The following is a 20,696-nucleotide window of genomic DNA, read 5'->3' as shown; positions in this document are numbered from 1 at the left end:
AAAAGAGATGACTGGGGGGGATATGATAGAGATGTATAAAATTCTGGCTGATGTGGAGAAAGTAAACAAGGAAGTGTTATTTACTCCTTCTCATAACACAAGAACTAAGCATCACCCAATGAAATTAATAGGCAGCAGGTTTAAAACAAACAAAAGGAAGTATTTCTTGACACAATGCACAGTCAACCTGTGGAACTCTTTGCCAGAGGATGTTGTGAAAGCTGAGACTATAACAGGATTCAAAAAAGAACTGGATAAATTCATGGAGGATAGGTCCATCAATGACTATCAGCCAGGATGGTCAGGGATGGTGTCTCTAGCTTCTGTTTGCCAGAAGGTGGGAATGGGCTGTTCTGCTTATTCCCTCAGCACCTGGCATTGGCCACTGTCAGAAGACAGGATACTGGGTTAGATGGACCTTTGGTCTGATCCAGTGTGGCCATTCTTATGTTCTTATATAAAAGGTACCTAGAGCAATATATAGGTTTCTCTTTCATTTGTACTACAGATACTCTCCGACTTCCCAAGCGTTCCGGAACGCCTTGCTTAACTCAAATTTTGCGTAAGTCAGAAACGTATACCTGACCATCACGCAAACCCCTCCCCTCCAACTCCCCCCCCCTCAACCCTCCTATTTCTAACTTATGGAACTTTTTCCGTAAGTGTGGATTTGCGTAACCCAGGGGGTGTCTGTACATAAATCAAAGTGATAGATCGTGTCTTTATGTTCACTCCTGAGCAAGGGATGATTAGTAGATTATAGGAGTAGCCCCTGGAGGAATTGTGCCTCAACAACACCCCTCTGTGGAAGAATTTCTTCCTTGTTTCATTCTTGCACTGAGGGGTAGTAATTTGCTATTGGCCTGCTAGGGGTGCTGGAACAATTTGTGTAGTGGGGGTGCAGAGAGACATTGATCCAGATTGTAAACTCTGCATATGATGGAAACCACTTCAAGCCAGAGGGTGTGGCAGTAACTCCATTCCCCTAGTTTCAGGACCTATATGGTCTGTGCCAACAGCAAATTACAGAACTCTCCATGCTCTCTAGTATGTTGGGAATCAGAACCAAAGCTCCATCCACTGCTGGGTGGGAAGTAAGTGGGTGCTGTGCAGCCGGAGCCAAGGGCTAGGTAGCTCACACAGCAGTACAATGGGGATTCTGACTCCTTACTTCCCTGCACCTGTAATCCAATCCCCTTATTTACTGTGAAGCCATTCTGGTGTTTGTTTTTTAATGAACAACTTCTCTGTAAATGGAGGTTCATTGTTTGTAAAATAGCTATTTTCACATTGCAATACATTCAAATGTTTCTGGACTGCTAGTATACTTCGCTCTAAACACAGTTTCACTGTGACATATCTGAGATCCCTGTGAGTTCCACTGTGTCCATGATTATATATTTAAATACATTTCATTCGCAAGATTTGAATCTGTGGCAAATACACAATATTATATTCTAATTTCTAATTATCTTCCATTATGAAGATTAAGAAAATGTTTAGTGAGGGGGTGGGGGAAAAATAGACTAGACATGGGAAATAATTAGCCACCCACATAAATGTTTTGTCATTTAGTTAGAGCAGGAGTTCGCATTCTCCCATATTCTGCAGCAATCAGCCTATTGTTGAAGGAAGCAAGAGGCTCAATACTCCCTGCTTTCTTATTTTTGTTGCCAGTTATATATGTAATTAACATTCCCTAACAGATCTCATCTGTTTCCTCTTGTTTGACAAAGGAGCTTTACCATAGTCAGGCGGTAGCTCCACTAGAGTTAAGCTTGAGACTATGTTACTGGTTTACAACTGACTTTTTTTTCTAAGTGCTCCAAAATCTATATGCTTACTCAGATTGTCTTGAAAATTTCTTTGCTGCATGAAGGTCCTAGGTGGGGTTGGTGGTCCTAGTCTGAGGTCATCTGAGCAAGGTATTTCTGGGATACAGCCATCTTAAAAAATCATGTAACGCCAAAATGTTACAGTGCTTATTTTTGTACACATTGTGTGTGTGAGTGTGTGTGTGTGTTTGTGTATAACTATTGCTCTAATTATTGTGTGCGTGTGTATGTGTGTGTAACTATTTCTCTGATCTTCTTCAAACTGATCTGCTCAGAGTTGATCTCTAGTTTCCAAAACCCACTGCCCCTTTGAGGGAGGAATCTTTTAAAAGGTACTCCAAGAAAAAGTTGGGTTCACCATGTGGCTAGAGCTGAGCTGGTAAATCATATTAAGTTATCAGCACATGTGCAGGCAGCCTGCCCCCAGAATAAGTAGGGGACTGAAGGTGATATGTTGTGGCCTTTGGAACCACACAGCACCCCTTTACTGTGAGTTTGAGTCCTGCACTTGGCAGTTTTCTGGGGATATGTTATGGTGAGTATATAGTATAAATTAGCAGCTCAGAGTCACTGTTTGGTTTTGTGTCTTACTGTAGAATTATTTTAATTTCTGAGTTTGTGAAATCTGTTATTACAAATATAAATGTTTATTTCTTCATAGCGATGTACAAAGACAAATCTGAAAGACCAGAAAAACCTGAAAAGAAAGAAAAACCCACAGGTAATTATTTCTTTTCATGATCTTTCAGTACTTTTCAGGGTACACCAGGCCTGATTCTCCACTCCTTTGCATATCATATAGTCCTTTAAACCTATGAAAAGTCAGCATAAACACCATGGGCCAGATCCTCAGCTGGTGTGAAGCAGTGTATTTTCATTGAAATCAGTGGAGCTATGCCAGTTTACATTAGCTGAATATCTGGCCCAAGTATTCTAACTTGGTTGCATTTTACATGCATGTTGCACAGGTGATGATGCCTGCATGAGATGCAAGGGAGTGGAGAATCAGGTCCAGTAGTTTTAATGACACAATAACCTGCAAGTATAAAAGTATATTAAATATGGATATTCAGGTAAAACATGGCATATTATCTGATTATTTTCAAAGATAAAATTTAAATAAAGTTAATGAGGTGGAAAATATGAAAAAATGTATAAAACTAGATAAGGAGTAAGCAGATCTGCAACATAAGTATTAGAGAATAGGACTAATGAAAAACACTTCGAAGATGGATCAGCGCCAAATCAATGTATACCATTACATTTTTTTGAAACATCAGTAAAAAATAACAGGTTTTGAAAATACAGAGGTGTGTGTGTGTGTGTGTACTGTCTTGTAGGCACACAAGTGCATGCATATATTTCTGTATGCCTGAATAATGATATGCCCCCTATACCAGATGTATGCAGGTGTTTTCACATGCACAAACCCAGGTTGGTATATAGTTAGTCATGTGCACCTACGGATGTCAGATTTGCATGTGCATGTTGGGTATTTATGTGTGTCAAGTAAGCATGCACAAATGCATGGGTGCAATTGTGCATGCCTAACTTTGAAACTTGGGAACCCACACTGTAAAATATTCTAGTGAGTGCATTGTGGAGGGATTATTGCCTGACCTGGGTGTTTTGAGAAGTGAGGGACAGAACCCCAGAAGAATATGCTTTATTTTTATTTGTGAAATGGAAGCTTAAAATAAAATAAAGTGTGGTAGTTATTATGTCCTCACAATTACATGTGTAATTAAATAGAGGTACTATCATTAGTAGCCAATAAAAAATGTTGTTTTTTTATCCAGGCTTCAGAAGCAACTGCATAATTAAAACAAACAAACAACAACAAAATTATCTGATTGCAGCATTCCTAGGGCAGTTGTTCAACTTGTCAACTCTGTTAGCTTGACTCTTCTTGATTAGCTACTCTCATGGTACCACTGTTGTGCCATCAAGGCACGTTGTATTTTGGTAGGGTTGGGAAATGAAAACAGACACGGGAGACCTTAGAGATGGTGCGTACATCTGTTTACAGACTCTAATCTCATGTTGCATACATTTTGACATCTTGAGTGGTCTCAGTGACCTCTCCAGATGCCCACTGGCATATGAACTACTTTATTGGCACCTTTTAACTCCAGTAGATGACTGTTCTGTGAAAATGCCATTAAAATAAATCCAAAGCACAAAATCTACTCACATGCCCTTTATGTTGATGAGTTATAATAGTAAACCCTCTATCATTATTATACTTGACAGTCAAAAAAAATAAGAACTTGCCTGAGGTGAGTAGGAAGGTAATATTTGTACGTCTGGATTATTCTATTTTTTCCATATAAAACCGTATAGGTACCTTCCAGTATAATTAAATTTCAGTGATTTCATGGACCTTCAGTTCTTAAAGGTCTTAACCTGGAGGTTAACCGGCTATGGATGTGCTATTGACAAAACAGCTTTTGGCTGAAATAATTTGAACACATAAACAAAGCTTAGCAAGAGTCAACAAATCTCACCAGCAGTGAAGCTGGCATTTAGTAGAATCACATCTTTGGTTTTGGCATGACTTGTAAAAACTAAAAACTTTTTTTATTTCACCTCCACTTTTTTTTTCACTCTTAAGAGCTTTGCTATTATCTTCATTTAACATGAGTTTACATATTGAAATTAGCAAAATGCTGTTATGAGGTGAATGTGTTCATTTCCCCAATATTTTTATTGTGAAAACATCTATACAGTGGTGGATAGCTCAGTGATCTGAGCATCAGCCTGCTAAATGCATGGTTGCAAGTTTAATCCTTGAGGGGGCCATTTAGGGATCTGGGCAAAAATCTCTCTGGGGATTGGTTCCCTCTTTGAGCAGGGGGTTGGACTAGATAACCTCCTGAGGTCTTTTCCAACCCTGATATTCTATAGTTCTAAGACCAGCAAAATCGCAGTCTGGGCACAATTTGTGAATTTGTCAAACTTTGCATGAACTTCAGTGTTTGCATTATTACTATTGGAGCAGATCTAAGACTGTAATATATTTTAAGGTCGGAAGGGACCATTATGATAATGTAGTCTGGCCTTCTGCATAAGATAGGGCATAGAATTTCACTCAGAATTTCCTGCATCAGGACAATAACTTCTACTTGATGTAGAACTACTCATTTATTTTATGCTCCAAACTGTGCTTGGTGCTTTTAGGGCAGGGGCCTGTATTGTGTGTCTGTAGAGAGCTTACAGTCTAATGGTTCTGTCCTACAAACATCTACTGGTCCAGTGTATCAGTTATAGTGATATCAATAAATCCTTTTCCTTAGTAAATCCTTTTACTTTTTATTTTTTGTTAAGCCATTGGTGTGATCAGTGCTGTTCAATACTGGGAGAAAACTCGGTCCTTCCCTAAGCATCTTATAATGTAAATGGACAGTAAAGTGAAAGTCTCTAAAACTGCCACAGGGGGTGTTTTTGGCTGCTGGTAGAGATTGGAACCACACTGGGATTTCCAACTCTACAACCGCCTTTGGGCTACAGAATGTGATTTGGGCTACTGGCTAAAAAAATAAAAGAGAAGTCCATGTAGTGCCTGGTCTCTTCCTGGCTAGTATTCTCTCCATCTCCAAATATTAATGATTGATTATATGACTGTTGTTACTTTGCACTACTTCCAACCAAAATGAGGGCCTGTCTTAACGTAAACCACTACAGCGAGTGTCAATTTAGCATGTCCAGTGAAGACCCACTAAATCAGACGTGGGCAAACTATGGCCCACGAGCAACATCCAGCCCGCGGGACCGTCCAGCCCAACCCCTGAGCTCCCAACTGGGGATCCTAGTCCCTGGCCCCTCCCCAGCTGCCTCTCTTCCCCTGCAGCCACACCACCACGTGGGCCGCACTCTGGCCCTCTGCTCCCACTGGGCAGTGTGGGGAGCGCAGATGGCTCTGGCCAGGTGTTGGGGCTGTGAGTTCCTGCTGCTGGTGAGGGGGCGGGAAGTGAGGGGGTTGGGTAAGGAAGCGACAGGTCTTGGGGGGAAGTCAGGGAGGAGGGGGCGGTTGGATGGGGCAGAGGTTCTGGGGTGGTGGTGGTCAGGGGATGGGGAACAGGGAGGATTGGGAGTGGGAGTCCCAGGGGGCCTGTTGGGGGGCAGGGATGTGGATAGGGGTTGGGAGGGCAGTTAGGGGACAAGGAGAAGAGGGGTTGGATGGGTTGGGATTTTGAGGGGGGCAGTCAGGGGGCAGGAAGTGGGAGGGGGCAGATGGGGGTGGGGACCAAGCTGTTTGGGGAGGCACAGCCTTCCCTACCCAATCCTCCATACAGTTGTGCAACCCTGATGTGGCCCTTGGGCCAAAAAGTTTTCCCACCCCTGCACTAAATAAATGGCAGAGTGCCCTTTGGTTGATCCTGGTACTCCAACTCCCCAAAAAGAGTAGGGTATGTCGACCAGAGAGTATCTCCCGTTGACGCAGCATAGTGAAGACACTGGGGTAAGTCAACCTCAGCTATGTTATTCACATAGCTGAAGTAGCATAACTTAAATTGACTTACACTCAGGGCTTGTCTTCACTACCAAGGTAACCCTCAGTTGTGAGGTGTCTCAGGCTGTGGAACTCTATTCCAAGGCTGCCTTCAGTGTGCCGTCTTGCAAAGGATCATGCAATGTCAGTGAAACATAATTTTCCTCCCGAGTAGAGCTTTAAATGAGAACTCTGATGAACTACATCTATAAATGTCACAAAATGTGAGATCTCTAATTTGGGAACAGTCTTGTGAGTTGAAGTGAATGGTAGCTGAATGTGCCCAATTCCTCCTTCACACAATCAGGCCCCAGCATCCAGATGTCAGTTGACATAGTTTTTTCCTTACTCATTTCATCTGAACTCTTTGTCTTTTTAAATAAGTACAATATCATGTCTGTTTATTTCTAGTTGCTCACAAAACCAAACCTGAAAAACAGGAGAAAGCTGAAAAAGCACCTCCAAAAGGTAATTATTGATTAGTTTTAGATTTAATATTATTTTATGGATTTTTTTTTCTTTTTTGGGTATGGAGGTCTGTTTAGGGTGTGTAGTTGTTTCAGCATGACTTCTCTTATGATAAACTAATCTTTCCTCGGGCCTATTTGGATAGAGTGGCCAGATGTCCAGTTTTTGACTGGAACGCCGAGTCGAAAAGGGACCCTGGTGGCTCTGGTCAGCACCACTGATTGGGCCATTAAAAGTCTAGTCAGCGGTGATGTGGGCTCTGGGTGGGGCCGGGGATGAGTGGTTCAGGGTGTGGGAGGAGTCTCTGGGATGGGACAGGGGGTTGGAGTGCGAGGGGGGGTGAGGGCTACGGCTGGAGTTTCAGGCATCTGGGGTGGGGTCAGGGATGAGAGGTTACCTCAGGCAGCTCCTGGTCAGTGGTGCTGCAGGTCTAAAGCAGGCTAGTCCCTACCTGTCCTGGCACCGCACTGCGCCTCAGAAGCATCCAGCAGGTCCGGCTCCTAGGCAGGGGGGCCACAGGGCTCTGCCCACTGTGCCCCCCTCCCAGCACTGGCTTTGCACTCCCATTGGCTGGGAATCGCCGCGAAAGGGAGATGTGGGAACGGTGCCTGCGGGCGAGAGCAGCTCGCAGAGCCTACTTCCCCACCCCCCCTGCCTTGGAGCTGGATCTGGTGGATGCTTCTGGGGTGCAGCATGGAGCCAGGACAGGCACACCCCCAGCCCAGAGCCCATAGCCCCTCCTGCACCCCAACCCCCTGCCTCAACCCACAGCCCTCTCCCACATTCCGAATCCCTCAGCCCCACCCCCCAGCATGGAGCCCTCTCTTGCACCCAAACCCTTCATCCCCAGCCCCACCCCAGAGCCTGGACCCCCAGTCAGAGCTCTCACCCCCACATGCACCCCAACCCCCTGCTCCAGCCCATTGAAAGTCAGTGAGGGTGGGGTAGAGTGAGCCACCGAAGGAGGAGGTAATGTAGTGAGCAGGGGCGGGGCCTCGGGGAAAGGTCAGAGAAGGGGATGGGGCCTTGGAGAAGGAGCAGGGTTAGGGTGTTTGGTTTTGTGCAATTAGAAATTTGGCAACCCTATATTTGGCTAAAGGCCTTGATTAGTTCCTGTCTTAAGTTTTGTACAACATATTTCTTGCTTAGTTCTCTTGTTTTGTAATACAAGGAGTCCATGCGTAGCTAGAGTAATGAGCAACTGAGTATTGTGTTTTTGTTTCTTGTTGTCCTCTTCTCCAAAATTGGATTCAGGGATTTGACTATAACAAAGGCTTTCTCTCTTGTATCAGTTTTCAATTTAGTGGATACTTTTCTGAGATGGTGTTTACCATCTCTTGCTTTGTGTCTTCTCTCATATCGAAAAATAGCTATTAATTTTCTTGCTTTTATTTATTGTAACAAGCTTTTTGTTCCAGCACATGATCTATGCAGTTTTTCACTGATAGAAATTGCACTTTTCCTCTCTAGCAAGGCAAATATGCCTTGGATAAAATGTACAGATCTTCCAATTGCTTCACATATTCTGGGGCAACAGGGCATGAGAGGGTGGGTTTCTGGTATTGTTTCAACTGAAAATCCTATCTTTAAATATACTTCAAACAAGAGACTTTCTGAATCAATTTAACCTGCTCCACCAATTCATTTTGTTGACTATAGCATTTATAATTCTTTGACGATTGACTGTGGGTTTCTACATATTTTCTTTTGTCTTAAAGACTTTGTTTTTGTGGGGACCAGATTTTGCTTTACTGGGTTGGATTAGGGTACATCTTCACTGCCTAGACAAGCTGGGCTCATAACAGGGTTTTAGCCACAACTCCTTCCCCTTTCCACTCACACAGAAAAACAGCTGATTTGGGGTTGGATGTGCATTAATCCAGGGCTATATGACTTCGCTGGGAATATCAGTTAGACTGAGCCTGGGCTCTGCTTTAACTCTGGCTGGCACACACTTATTTCACTGTGATGACTCAGGCAAAATCAGTCAGGTGCTGATTGTCCTCCAATGTCCTTCCCAAAATTCCCTCCAAAGGACAGACAGCATCTCCTGCAGTTGGCACAACTGAGTGAAAATGAATCCTAGAGTGTATCCAAAGAACCATGGGATATGCCCCAGACACACACAAGTGAGTGCAGAATGAGTGAGAACATGATAATGTGGGTATAATTTTTTAGTGCAGACGCTCACACCCATGCTAAATTAACCTACTTGCTTAGATTTGGGTGCTGATCACTCAGATTGACTCTGTCATAAAGATGTAACCTTAGTCTCTAATCTTTGTCTCTTCCTTATTTTTTAGTCAGACTAAGATTAGATCTGGAACCATCTATATGCTAGTGGAGTGAAAATAGGCTCTCAGGAATTAATTTTGCTTGATTTTGAAGCTGTTCAAACACAGTGACACAGTGGATTGGAATGTTTGAATCAGACTTTATTGGGCTTACATTTCACTAAGGAAAGTTGTGGGAAAAGGATGTGGAAGTGCAGAGAAAAATGTGAATGAAAACATGAATATAATAATAAAAGGCAGCCACTATCCAATATCTTTTTGAGGGAGGGGTGCAGCTGGTTCTTCTTTCTTAAATGTGTAGCACAAACTTTCCTTAGATAGAAAAGTATGTTTTTTTAAAAAAAAAATTGAATCACCCTGATGTAAACCAGGGATGGTTTTCATAGAAAATAAAAATTCACAAACTCCATTTAGTCTTGAGAATGCAACCCCCCCCCCCAACTCTCTTCACTCCAAGCTCCATGAGATTCAGACATCCCTAATGTATGCTCTGCCTGTCTATCCATCTGTTAAATGTGCCTGTGACTGGACACCATATTTTGTGAAGAGTTCTGCTTGGTTAACTGTTGGTGCTTTGGCTGTATTAGTAGCTAGAGAGACATTCCATTCCATTTCTCTCTAGGAGCTTGTCTACACTTAAAACGCTGCAGTGGCACAGCTGCGCCACTGCAGCTGTAGCATTGTAGATATGATCTACATTGATGGGAGGGATTCTTCGGTCAGCATAAGTAATTCACCTCCCCGAGGGATGGTAGCTAGGATCCTGGAAGGATTCTTCCATCCACCCAGAGCTGTCTACATGGGAACTTAGGTTGGTTTAATTACGCCACTGACTAGTTTAATTAAATCAACCTAATTTTCTAGTATAGACCAGGTCTAAATCCTGGGGGAGGATTCTGTGCATCAACAGTTCCTGTGGATCTGCTTAGTGTGCATCTCATTAATTTGAGCTGCCCTCCCTCACACACATTTCCTGCATCATTGTGTGTCAGGCCACTTCTCATCTTATCTGAGATTTGTTCTATGTCATGTCAGCTGCCAGTAGTGCTAAGGATCATTCCACCAGCTGGGGATCACAGGGGCACATGTAATGCCAGCTTCAAGGAGAGATTGTGGTGTAGGAGCCATTATGATGGTTCTAAACCATTTAAAATTCCCCCTACTCATAGGAGATCCTCTGAAGGCTGAGTAACCAGACTTCAAGGTAGCTTTTTCTCCCAGATAAAGGGGCCCATGAACATATATTCGCAAGAAGACCGTCTAAACACATCAGCTAAGAAGCATACACTCATTCCATAGTGGAATGTGTTAAAAGAGAATGTTGCTGTTATTTAGCTGCTACTTGAATGAAGTGAAGTAACTTTCAGGGCCGTTTTGTTCCTGTAAAATATGGCTTAATGGTAATCAGAGAGAGGAAGGAGAGAACTATCAGAGTAGAATATTGATCTGCTTCTGTGTTGCAGAATGAAACCTCATGGAAAAGTGATTTAAATCTGCATGCCACCTTGGAGTTCAGTTCAGCTAAAACATCACCAATTTATATGTGTGTAACTGACTCATACAACCCAGAGCCTTTTTTTAAAAGAGGGAAATATGAAGTAAACTGTAAATACGTGAAATAGACATAAGTTAGTGAGACATAGCAATTTTTGTAAAGAAAAGTATAATTTTTGTTGATTTTTAGTCATTCAAAAAGACAAACTTGAAAGAGACGAAAAAGTTGAAAAGAAAGCTCCGCCTAAAGGAAAATATTCCTTTTCATTATATTTTGATTTTACAACGGTTTATGCTGAAAAGTTTAACCTTTCTTTTGAGTAAGCAGAGAGTCACTATATCTGAAAGTAAGCTATATAATGGCAATTTTGATTAAATAAAATATACTTGTTGAATCTTCTTTAAGATTGTTTAAGATAATCAGAATAAAAGCAGGTACTACTGTATTACAGAGAAAGTCGAGAGCAGGCTTATTAAGTGTCACTTGCAAGATCAGCCAGGAATTTTAGCAGAGGTGTTGGAACAATTTTTATAGTGGGGGTACTGAGAGCTATTCAACCAAATTGTAAGCCCTTCATATAATGGAAACCACTTCAAGCCAGGGGGTGTGACAGCACTGCCAGTATCCTTGGTTCCAGCTCCTATGAATTTTAATAGTGTTGTGACTTTGTTTGGAGCTGGGAACTGGCTGTTGTATAAACAGTAGTTTTCTGGTGTTATCGGTAATTTCAGTTTCTGTATTGTTAAAATCAGTTTAATAGGCCCAGTGGTTTAGCGAGAATTTCTGTGCCACCATGTTATGGGAGACAAGAGTTTTGCAGCAACTTCCAGAGTTCTGCCTCGAGGTTAAATAAACTTGAGAGTTCCAGAAGTAGCACACTTGGAGAGAGCTAAGTTCTACCCTCAGGCACATGCCCTCAGCTCCCATCAACTTCATTTACAGGCACATAAACAGAATTTGGAGATTGGGCTCTGAAAAACCACACTATTTATTATGCTCCTGATGTAGCTCGAAGTGTCAGCTTATGGCTTGATTAGTTTTCCAGACCTGAAGAAGAGCTCTGTGTGGTTTGAAAGCTCTTCTCTTTCACCAATAGAAGTTGCTCTAATAAAAGATATTATTTCATCTGCCTTGTTCTCTCTAATATCCTGGGACTGACCCAGCTACAACTGCATGTGCCTTGATTAGACATGTTCCCTATTTGGTGCTCCATCCTGTAAAGTGCCTGACATTCCCACTGCAAACTGTGTATCAGATTGACCCCTGGATGACTACATCTGAAAACTGTTTTTAGTAGCTTCCACAATCTTTAATGTGTAATTGCCTAGAGACCTATCTGATACAGTCTGTGGTGGGAATATCAGTTGATGATGCTAGTTAGTGAGGCTATGATACATAATTCGAGCCATTGCCTATGATGATGTCACAACATTGCCAGACAAAATCATGGATGATTCATTATTACCAAACTTGGTCTTACTCTCTAGATTCAAGGTATCATAAGGTTGGCTAGGTTACTGATGCACTGGCAGAAGTGTGCTACGGGTGCTCTTAATTAGAGGGAGCCATTTAAGGCTAGGCATTATTAATAATCACAATGATTTTATTAAGAGAAGATGTTGTAGAAAACTGCAGCTTATGTATTGTAGATGTTACCTAGCCTGACCTAACAAAACTAGAAATTGTACCATATTTCAGTTCTTAAAGATGTTTTCTATTAATGACTGGCTACATATATGCTTGAACTGCAAAGCTTGGATTCAATAGAGATGATCCATCGTGACATTACTCCAGTTTTGCATGGCTGAATCAGGGCCAGTGTGCCTAGTGGAAAGTACAGTGAACGAACAGTCGGGACTGCTACATTATACTTCTGACTGTGTCTCTGACTGGCTACTCTGACCATGGGCAAGTCATGGAGGTCCTGATCCAGCTCCACTGAAAATAATGGGAATCTCTCCATTGACTTTAATGGGTGATTGATAGGGTCTTTAATCATTGTGTGTTTCCCCTTTTACACGTACTTGAAAGAAGTATAATAATTTTCTAATTCCCAGTCAGGCAGATGTTGTGAAGCTAAATTCATTACTTGATCAGTAAATTTTCCATGGATATTTTTTTCATCAGAAAACACTGATTCATCAGAAATGAAACTTTCTATGGGAAAGGGTTGATTTGGGGGAAAAGTTTGAAAAATTGACTTTTCATGTTGAAAAGTAAACTAACTGACAGTAAAAAAAATTAAAAAGTTGAAAAAAGTCAGTCAAAATGAATATCAAAATTATCAAAATGAAAAGTGTCGATTAACTTATCTGAAATTTTTTTCAGCTTTTCAGTTTGCAATTTTTTTTGAGATTTTTGTCTTTTTGTCCCAACTCAGAATGTAACAAATTTTCATTATCTCAAAAATTCTCATGAGATGGGAAAGTCATTTCCTGCTTGGATCTAAGTGCTACCAGATACAGGGAAAATGTTTCACTTGTGTAGATCTCAAAAAACGTAAAAAACTTTAATGAACAAAGCCATGTAATATACCAGCAAGGCAGAGCACTGTCATAATCTCCAATGTTACATATGGGGTAGCTGAGGCAGAAACTGGTTATGAGTTGACCATTGTAACAGAACAAACTCATGGCATCACCAGGAATGAGTCATTTGACTCCCAGTCCTTTGCCATGGCAGGAAGAACATTCCTCCCCTCCTCATAATGACAGGCACTGTATATCATTAATACACTTTATAAAAGGAATAAAATTGTTGAGTATTTTATCCACTAGTTTGATTAGAGTGTTCCTTTGGGCTTCCCATTCTGTCTTGTTCTCTGTGTCCATCTTGATTAGATGGTCAGCTGTTCAGGGCAGGGACCACCTGCATTTTGTTGTCATTGTGTACAAAGCACTAAAGAAATAATACGTTATAATAATTTGAATTTAAATTGCTTGATGTTATTTATTCAGGAAAGGATGATTTTGACACATTTCTTTATTACGTGCAGAAGAGAAGAAAGCAAAAAGCACCAAAGTTGAAGAAAAAGTTAAAAAGGAAGTGAAAGATGGAAAAGCTGAATCAAAGATAGTCGAAAAAGGCAAGCAGACAGAAACTAAAGAAGAGGACATTGGGTTAATAAAGGCCAAACCAAAAGTGAAGGAGGAGAAAGCAGTGAAGTCTGAAACAAAATCAGAAAAGAAAGGTAAACAAAACCAGGAGGAAACAGCTGAAGATCCTAAAAGAGTAGTGGGAAAGAAACAGAGACAGTGAAGTTAAAGCTGGCAGAGACCAGTCTCAAACTCCACACATGGAAAAAAAATAGTAGTCTCTGCCAATCCCCATTGGGTCTTAGATCACTAAATGGAAACAAAACAAACAAAGATGCTTAAGCTAAGCCACCAACATGACAACGGTTACTGACACAGCTAAAGAGTCATTTTGCATGTGAATGTTTCATTGAGAAAACAGGGACCAGTGCTCACAATTACTGAATATTTTGAAGCAGAAGATTTGAATAATAAGGTTTTCAGATCTTAAACTTCAGGTAGATTTTTTTTAAAAGTATTTTAAATTGCCCTTTAACTGATATCATCAGATAGCCCTAAGTTTTAATGAATTAAAAAAAAAAAAGAATGTGCAATGTTGAATTAATAGTGACATTAATTTGGTTAAATAAGAGTAACCCAGTGACCTATCAGGAAGTATATTTTGCTTCTTAACTGTGCATATTTTCTGCTTAACAATAACAAAAATGATGATTGATAGAATAGAATGTATGATCTGTATTACATCAGGCTACGTGAGACCCTGCCATGCTTTGTATAACACAATGACATGGCAATGCTTCATTTGACTTGATGCAGTCCTGACACATGACTGGGTTCCAGATTTCAATTGAAAGTGAAAGAAATGTCCTTCTCATAAAAGGAGGCAAATGAATTACATCGAAAAATGAGGACATGCTTAACATGTGGATGTTCAGTACAGGCGCATCTCTGCAACAGTCAGGTGGGATTCTGTCACTCTGTTCACATTGAGCTGTACATTGATTACACTGGGACTACTTATGGAATAAGGTACAATTCAGCTTGAATAAGGTTGCCAGAATCTGGCCTGCTATAATCCAACCATGCTACTGGCTGGGGTTTATTATGATATAACCAGAGGCAGAGGTACATCATGAGGCAAAATTGCTTGATCCTACAACTGATACCTGTGGACATACCCTTGTGTCTGTGCAGAGCCCCTTTTAAGTCAGTGGGACACTGCTTGGGTGCAGGAATCTGCCCAAGCAGATCCACCTATAATTTGTGGGCCATGATCATGCACTCTCTGAAGGGTTGTGCCATTTTACCTAAAATATAAATTTTTAGACATCTGAAAATAATTATTAGAAGATTTGGAGGCCCAGGAAAAACATGGTTCCTTTCCTAACACTTATCATCTGTTGAGTTAGTGTTCTTTACATTTATTTACATTCTAGATAAATTTAGTTTTCACATGAAACTCTGGAGCCTTTTAGGCATAATGGAACATTAAGAGATTAAAGCAGCTTTCTGCACTCTGATGCTGTGCCCTTCCTGGAAGGCGTCAGTCACTTCAGCTCCTATTCACTGTGTTAGGAGCTCGGCACATTGCAGGATGCACTCAACACTTTTTCAGGATCAGGCTCTGAGAAAATGGTTCAGATTCAAAGTGACTGAAGCATCTCTAAGAACACTGGTGAATATCAAATGTTTCCAAATCAATTCACCTCCAGTGCTACGTTGTTACAAGGTAGAAACCCTGAAGTAAATTCTTCTTTCAAAAGGAAACCTTCACTTAAAATGAACCTTTAGCTCTGAAGTATCAAGAATCAACTAGAAAATTGCATCTTTATTGAAATCCTGACAGCATGTTTCTTGCATTGATATCACTGATAAAAATTTCCCATTGACATAAATGGGACATGATCACTTTACTGTTTCATATTCATATAGTGTTATTTGTGCTATGGCAATTCAATATCATGACTTCATTTCCATTACAAAGCATTATTTTCAGGGCTTAAGTAACTCAGAAAAAATTCCAAGGGCTGAAATTTAGCATAAAATATCTCTACAGAGAAATATTTTTTTTAATTTGTTTTAAAATTACAGTAACATAAATGGGAAAGAAACTAGTTCAGATTTGTTTTTGCATTTCTAAGATTAAAAAATGGTCTTTCATGTACGTGAAATGTTGCAGGCTTCTAGTCAATAATGGACTAATGCCTTTAGGCCCTGATCTCAAACCCATTGAAGTCAATGGGAGCCCATCTATTGCCTTCAGTGGGCTTTGGATGGGCCCTTTGAGAGGATTCATTTTTCTTACACGTGTCCATTTCTTGTTTCAGATAATATTTTTATTTTAGTGCCAAATACCTTAAAGTCCCTGCGTGTTTGTTGACTGATAGTCTGTACCCAATCTGAATGGATTATTAGTGTTTTCAATCAAAACTATATCTTTATAAATTCATATTTAGATTTTTTTAAGAAAATAGTTTTTCTAACCACGTTTGGATTTATCAGATAAATGTTAATTTTTGCAGTCCTTTACAGAGTGATACAGTAGAATTTAAAGGCTTCACAAGAACTGTTTATAGTCAAGGATCTTTGTACTCCATGGGAAGCTTGACCTGAATTCTACAGCAAGAGACTGGGATTCTGCAGCATGCCAGGGCAGTGGAGGGAAATCCTTCAGCAACTTCAGATAAATTAAATATTGAGATTTTGGGGAATTAAGTATGAACATGAATGATACCATCAGCATGTATAATTTCTGTTATGTAATTTTCTAACTGAATTTATGTTGGTTCTACATTGTTAATTTTCAATAGCCTGCATAATATTTATTTTTTTTGGAAAACACATAATTACATCACAGAAGTTGTCAAAGCTGCTCGCTTTGGTAGGTGAGTAGGGGATTGTAGCGGGGTAGTTATCCGCTCCTGCCTGAGGGGTTTAAAAAGCAGCCCTGGAGAGTGCTGCAACTGTAAAAGCTGGGCTGATTGGGGAGGCAGCCGCAGCTGGGCCACGCCACAATCAGGCCACGGCTGGCCTGTATAAAAAGGCTGTGAGCCAGGAGCCCAGTCTCTCTTTGCCTTTAGAGGGAGAAGGGCCTGGCTGCAGGGAGCTGGAGATAGGGTACCTGAGTGGTGCAGGGCTGTGGAAAGGTAGAGGAGCTGGGGAGCTCCAGCCTAGAAAGCCCCAGGCTGTGGCCTAGCAGAAGACAACAGGTACTGGGGGTTGCAGAGGGCAGACCAGGGGTAGGCCAAGGCAGCAGGTCCAAACCCAAACTTGCCAGTGATGAGTAGGTTGATACTGCAGTCTGTCCCAGGGCGTGGGGGCTAGACAATGACTGGCAGTAGCCTTTTACTGAGGCAAGGTGGGATAGTGGGTAGGGGTTCCCCTGGGAGGGGGAGACCCTGAGAGAAAGGGGTTATGGCCAGGGGGCACTGGGTCCCGGGAGGGACATGGGGGGCCAACAGCAAGCAGTAAGGTGGATCACCGGCCTGCAGAGGGTGCTCTGGGCTGGAAATCGAGCTAATTCCCTGAGAGACCAGCAGGAGATGCTGCAAGGGTGAGTCCGCACCCTTACAGGGATAAATGGGCTTTTTTTGTTTTGTCTCCTAGGCTAGAAAGGTTTGGAGGCAGTCTGGGATTATTGGAGAAGGACACTAACTGGATGTTAGTCCTAAAATGATCAATGGTTAAGCAAATTTGACATTTAAATGGTCATCATTAGCTTTCGAAATTAACATATCTTTGGGATGAATGGGGCAGTTTACCTTTCCATTAGAGCTATTGTTTCTAGCTAACTGCATACTTACGCAAACATCCTTGCAATTGATTTGCACTCAGTCCACAACCGAATGATTTTCTTCACCACTGTAACGTTTGAAACTTTGACCCAGGTTTTTCACAATGGGTGCCTAAAGTAGAAATGAATTGGTGCTCAGCATTTCTTGTCACTTTTTAGACTTAAAGTACATCTACACCACAAATGAAGGTATGAGAGGTTTATCTAGCAAGCACAGGTCACAAGACAGTGTCAGTGAAGAAACAGTGGCATGGAACCTGGCACATGCCAGCAAACACAATATGTACCCAGAGCCCCTGGTGGGCTCATACTAGGATAGCTAACCCTCACCAAAGCCTATGCCACCACGGCCTTACTACTGCTATTACCCACACCAGCAAGCTTAAGGCTAACATGGGTATGCCAATCTGCACTACAATCATTCCTTCATTTGTGGATCATAGAATATTACGGTTGGAAGAGACATCAGGAGGGCATCCAGTCCAATCTCTTGCTCAAAGCAGGACCAACACCAACTAAATCATCCCAGCCAGGGCTTTGTCAATCCGGGCCTTAAAAACCTCTCAGGATAGAGATTCCACCACCTCTCTAGGTAACCCATTCAGTGCCTCACCACCCTGAGATATACCCTGAGAAGCCTAATGCCAGGTATCCTGAACTTCTTAGCTGCCATTTTTTTAAAATTAAATCTTAGCATCTGGAACATGATTCTGTGGCAACTTCCACAGTTGCTGAATGTTAGGGCCATGTTTATATTCGTGTTGAGTAAACTCTCTCTCTCTTTTATTGGACTTCGAAAAGTTCCTAAAATTGTATTAACAAAGTACTCTGTTATAAAATGTTATTGACTGAGAGAATTTAACATGGAATATTATGGGGTCTAAGGAAGCTATTGGGTCTATCAGCAAAATCAGGTCCTCAGTTTATAGGTGGATTGAACGTTCATACACATTCTCTCTCTGTGAAAGAGAACTTTGGATTCTTCTGTTTAAAAGTAACCAGTGACTAAAAAATTTAAATGACTCACTAAGCAATGTTCAGAAATTGAAATTGACCTGATAGAAAAGTTCTGTCTTAAATCCACTGAAGTGAGGAAATTCAGAACTAAGAATGTGGTCCTGCCATTACCTTTTTACTGTGAGTAGTCTCATTGACTTTAATGGAACAACTCTGGTTCATAAGCACAACTCTGGTTCACAAGCATAACACTCGATAGTGTTTGCAGGATTGGGCCCTACAGCTGAAACTTGATCCTCATTCACCTGGCTGTATGTTGCAGAACAGTGGGTGATTTTATGCATTTTGGGTGAAGTTCACCCCTAGTGAAGCGGGCATATAGAAGTCGCTCTTTATTGCTTATGTCCTGCATAGGGGTTCTGTTGGGGGGTCAAAAGGCTGAGTAGCAGTGCAGGAATGCCAGTTCACGTCTTGCACTCTGCAGAACTGCTCCCTGCATGTACTCAGTGCAGGTCACGTTGTGGGTGAGCTGGGAATGACTTAGTGGTAGGCCAGCAAAGGACCCACAATTCCAGATTCATACAAATCCATTTGGCCTCAGTACCCCCATGCAACTTGAACCGAAGGGTTATGACTGCTGGTCCAGTTCAAAGGCAGGAATAGCAGCATGGGGAGATGTTCAGTTGGTGCTGGGTTAGTGACGAATTCCACTTCCCTAACCTCCCCCACTTAGAACCTTAATACACAAACTTTATGCAGGTGAATATCACCCCTAACTGTACTTCAGTTCCAGCTCTAACTCTGAAATCTATGACATGGTAGCCTGAAATAAGACCCTGAACATTAACTGAACGTGTGTGTGTGTGAGAGAGAGAGAGAGAATTACTTTAAGGCTGGAAAAATATACCCAGGGAAAACATCACAAAAATAGCCAAAAATGTGTTTTGTCACTGCTAAGCTTTATCTTCACGGCTGAATGGGGAAAAAAGGGCCTTTAAACCTGGTTCCCTCATTACTCTTTTTCCTTTCTGCTCTGTTAGATCAATATGCATTCTGTCGCTATGTGATTGACATGTTTGCGCAAGGGGATTTTTATACAGGTACTTTCATACATTGTTGAAGTCTGTTCTACTAGTCTTTGTTTTTCTGATAAATTCTGCTTTTTTATGCACTAAATTTTGTTTTGTATCTTTAAAAGGCTGCAAAATGGCAACAGTGTGCAAACAGAATTTTTAAATAAAGCATGAGAACTAATGGCTGTACTATTAGAGCTTTTAACTTTTCTTTCTGCAATTGCATGAATTCAAATTAAGCGTAATTTAAAAGTGAAGTCATCGGGAAACTATAGAAACTGCTAAAACCTATCATAATCCCTTTGAGCCAAGAAAGGTGCAGGAGAATGGAGTAATATCTTAATATTTTTTTTCATAGACAATAACTCCAGGATACTAAATTTTAACAAGCACTGAAACTGCATTGAAAACCTTCATTGCTTTTAATATATGAAATCTCTCATCTGATCTATCACTTTTTTTTGCTTTTTGTTTTATCTCCCCTCTGACTGACACACACACACACATTTCTTCAAACACATAGCAAAATGAAGTGAGAACCATTGTTGATGACTGAGAACTGAGTTGGTCCCATGACATTAAGTCAGTTCAACTGTCCTAATCTTATTTAACTGATTTTTTTTTTCTAGAATCATGGTGCCAAGTGTACAATAGAAGTGCCACTATTTCAGAGCAGACATAATCTCAGAGAGAGGACACATACACTTTAAAAGAATCAAAATTTGTTGAATTTTTTATGGGAACAGTCAAAGTTTGAATATCCAGGGATATGAATTCTGTCAAGCTTTGTGTAACAACTTATTTGCTTAAAAGGTTACACATCCCTTTTGGACCTAGATTTATCAGTTAGTGTTTTATGCATTGTCTCTGTTTCGTTATTTGCCATGAGGAATCTTCCTGACACAGGTGCTCTCCTTCTGGGGCTGAGCTGCCTCAGAAGGAGGCAACTGGCAGTGATGGGGTAGCAGCAGAACTGGAGGAATATGTGCAGGTTGCCCTGCCTCATACTAGGGAAAGAGAAGGGGAAGGTTGTTCACTTCCCTGCAAAGATCATAGGATTTTGGAGAAATGGGGAGAGGGGTGTTTTGTTTTCCCCATCCCTCCTTTCCCTGTGGCTCCCCCTCCCCCCGCTCAAAATATATATGAGGAAGCAAGGAAGGATGAGGAAGCAAGGAAGACAGCAACATCCAAGTATCACCAAAGGATAAGACAGGTCCTGAAGAGCCAGCTCAGTGGGAAGAACAAGATCCACGC

The 20,696-nt window shown here is 41.3% G+C and overlaps 1 protein-coding gene across 1 annotated transcript in view; it reads left to right on the top strand.

Annotated features, from left to right (window-relative positions):
* The window catches only part of TRDN (triadin), a 331,687-nt gene that overhangs the window by 112,684 nt on the left and 198,307 nt on the right, over positions 1 to 20,696 (top strand). Inside the window, exons 7-12 of the mRNA XM_075064568.1 lie at positions 509 to 562; positions 2,497 to 2,556; positions 6,739 to 6,795; positions 10,774 to 10,831; positions 13,578 to 13,774; positions 19,410 to 19,469. Of these exons, the coding sequence (XP_074920669.1) occupies positions 509 to 562; positions 2,497 to 2,556; positions 6,739 to 6,795; positions 10,774 to 10,831; positions 13,578 to 13,774; positions 19,410 to 19,469 (486 nt within the window). The remainder of the gene's footprint in view (positions 1 to 508; positions 563 to 2,496; positions 2,557 to 6,738; positions 6,796 to 10,773; positions 10,832 to 13,577; positions 13,775 to 19,409; positions 19,470 to 20,696) is intronic.

Source organism: Chelonoidis abingdonii, chromosome 3 (genome assembly GCF_003597395.2).
Source record: "Chelonoidis abingdonii isolate Lonesome George chromosome 3, CheloAbing_2.0, whole genome shotgun sequence".
Lineage (NCBI taxonomy): Eukaryota > Metazoa > Chordata > Testudines > Testudinidae > Chelonoidis > Chelonoidis abingdonii.
This window is presented reverse-complemented; position numbering and strand designations above follow the sequence as displayed.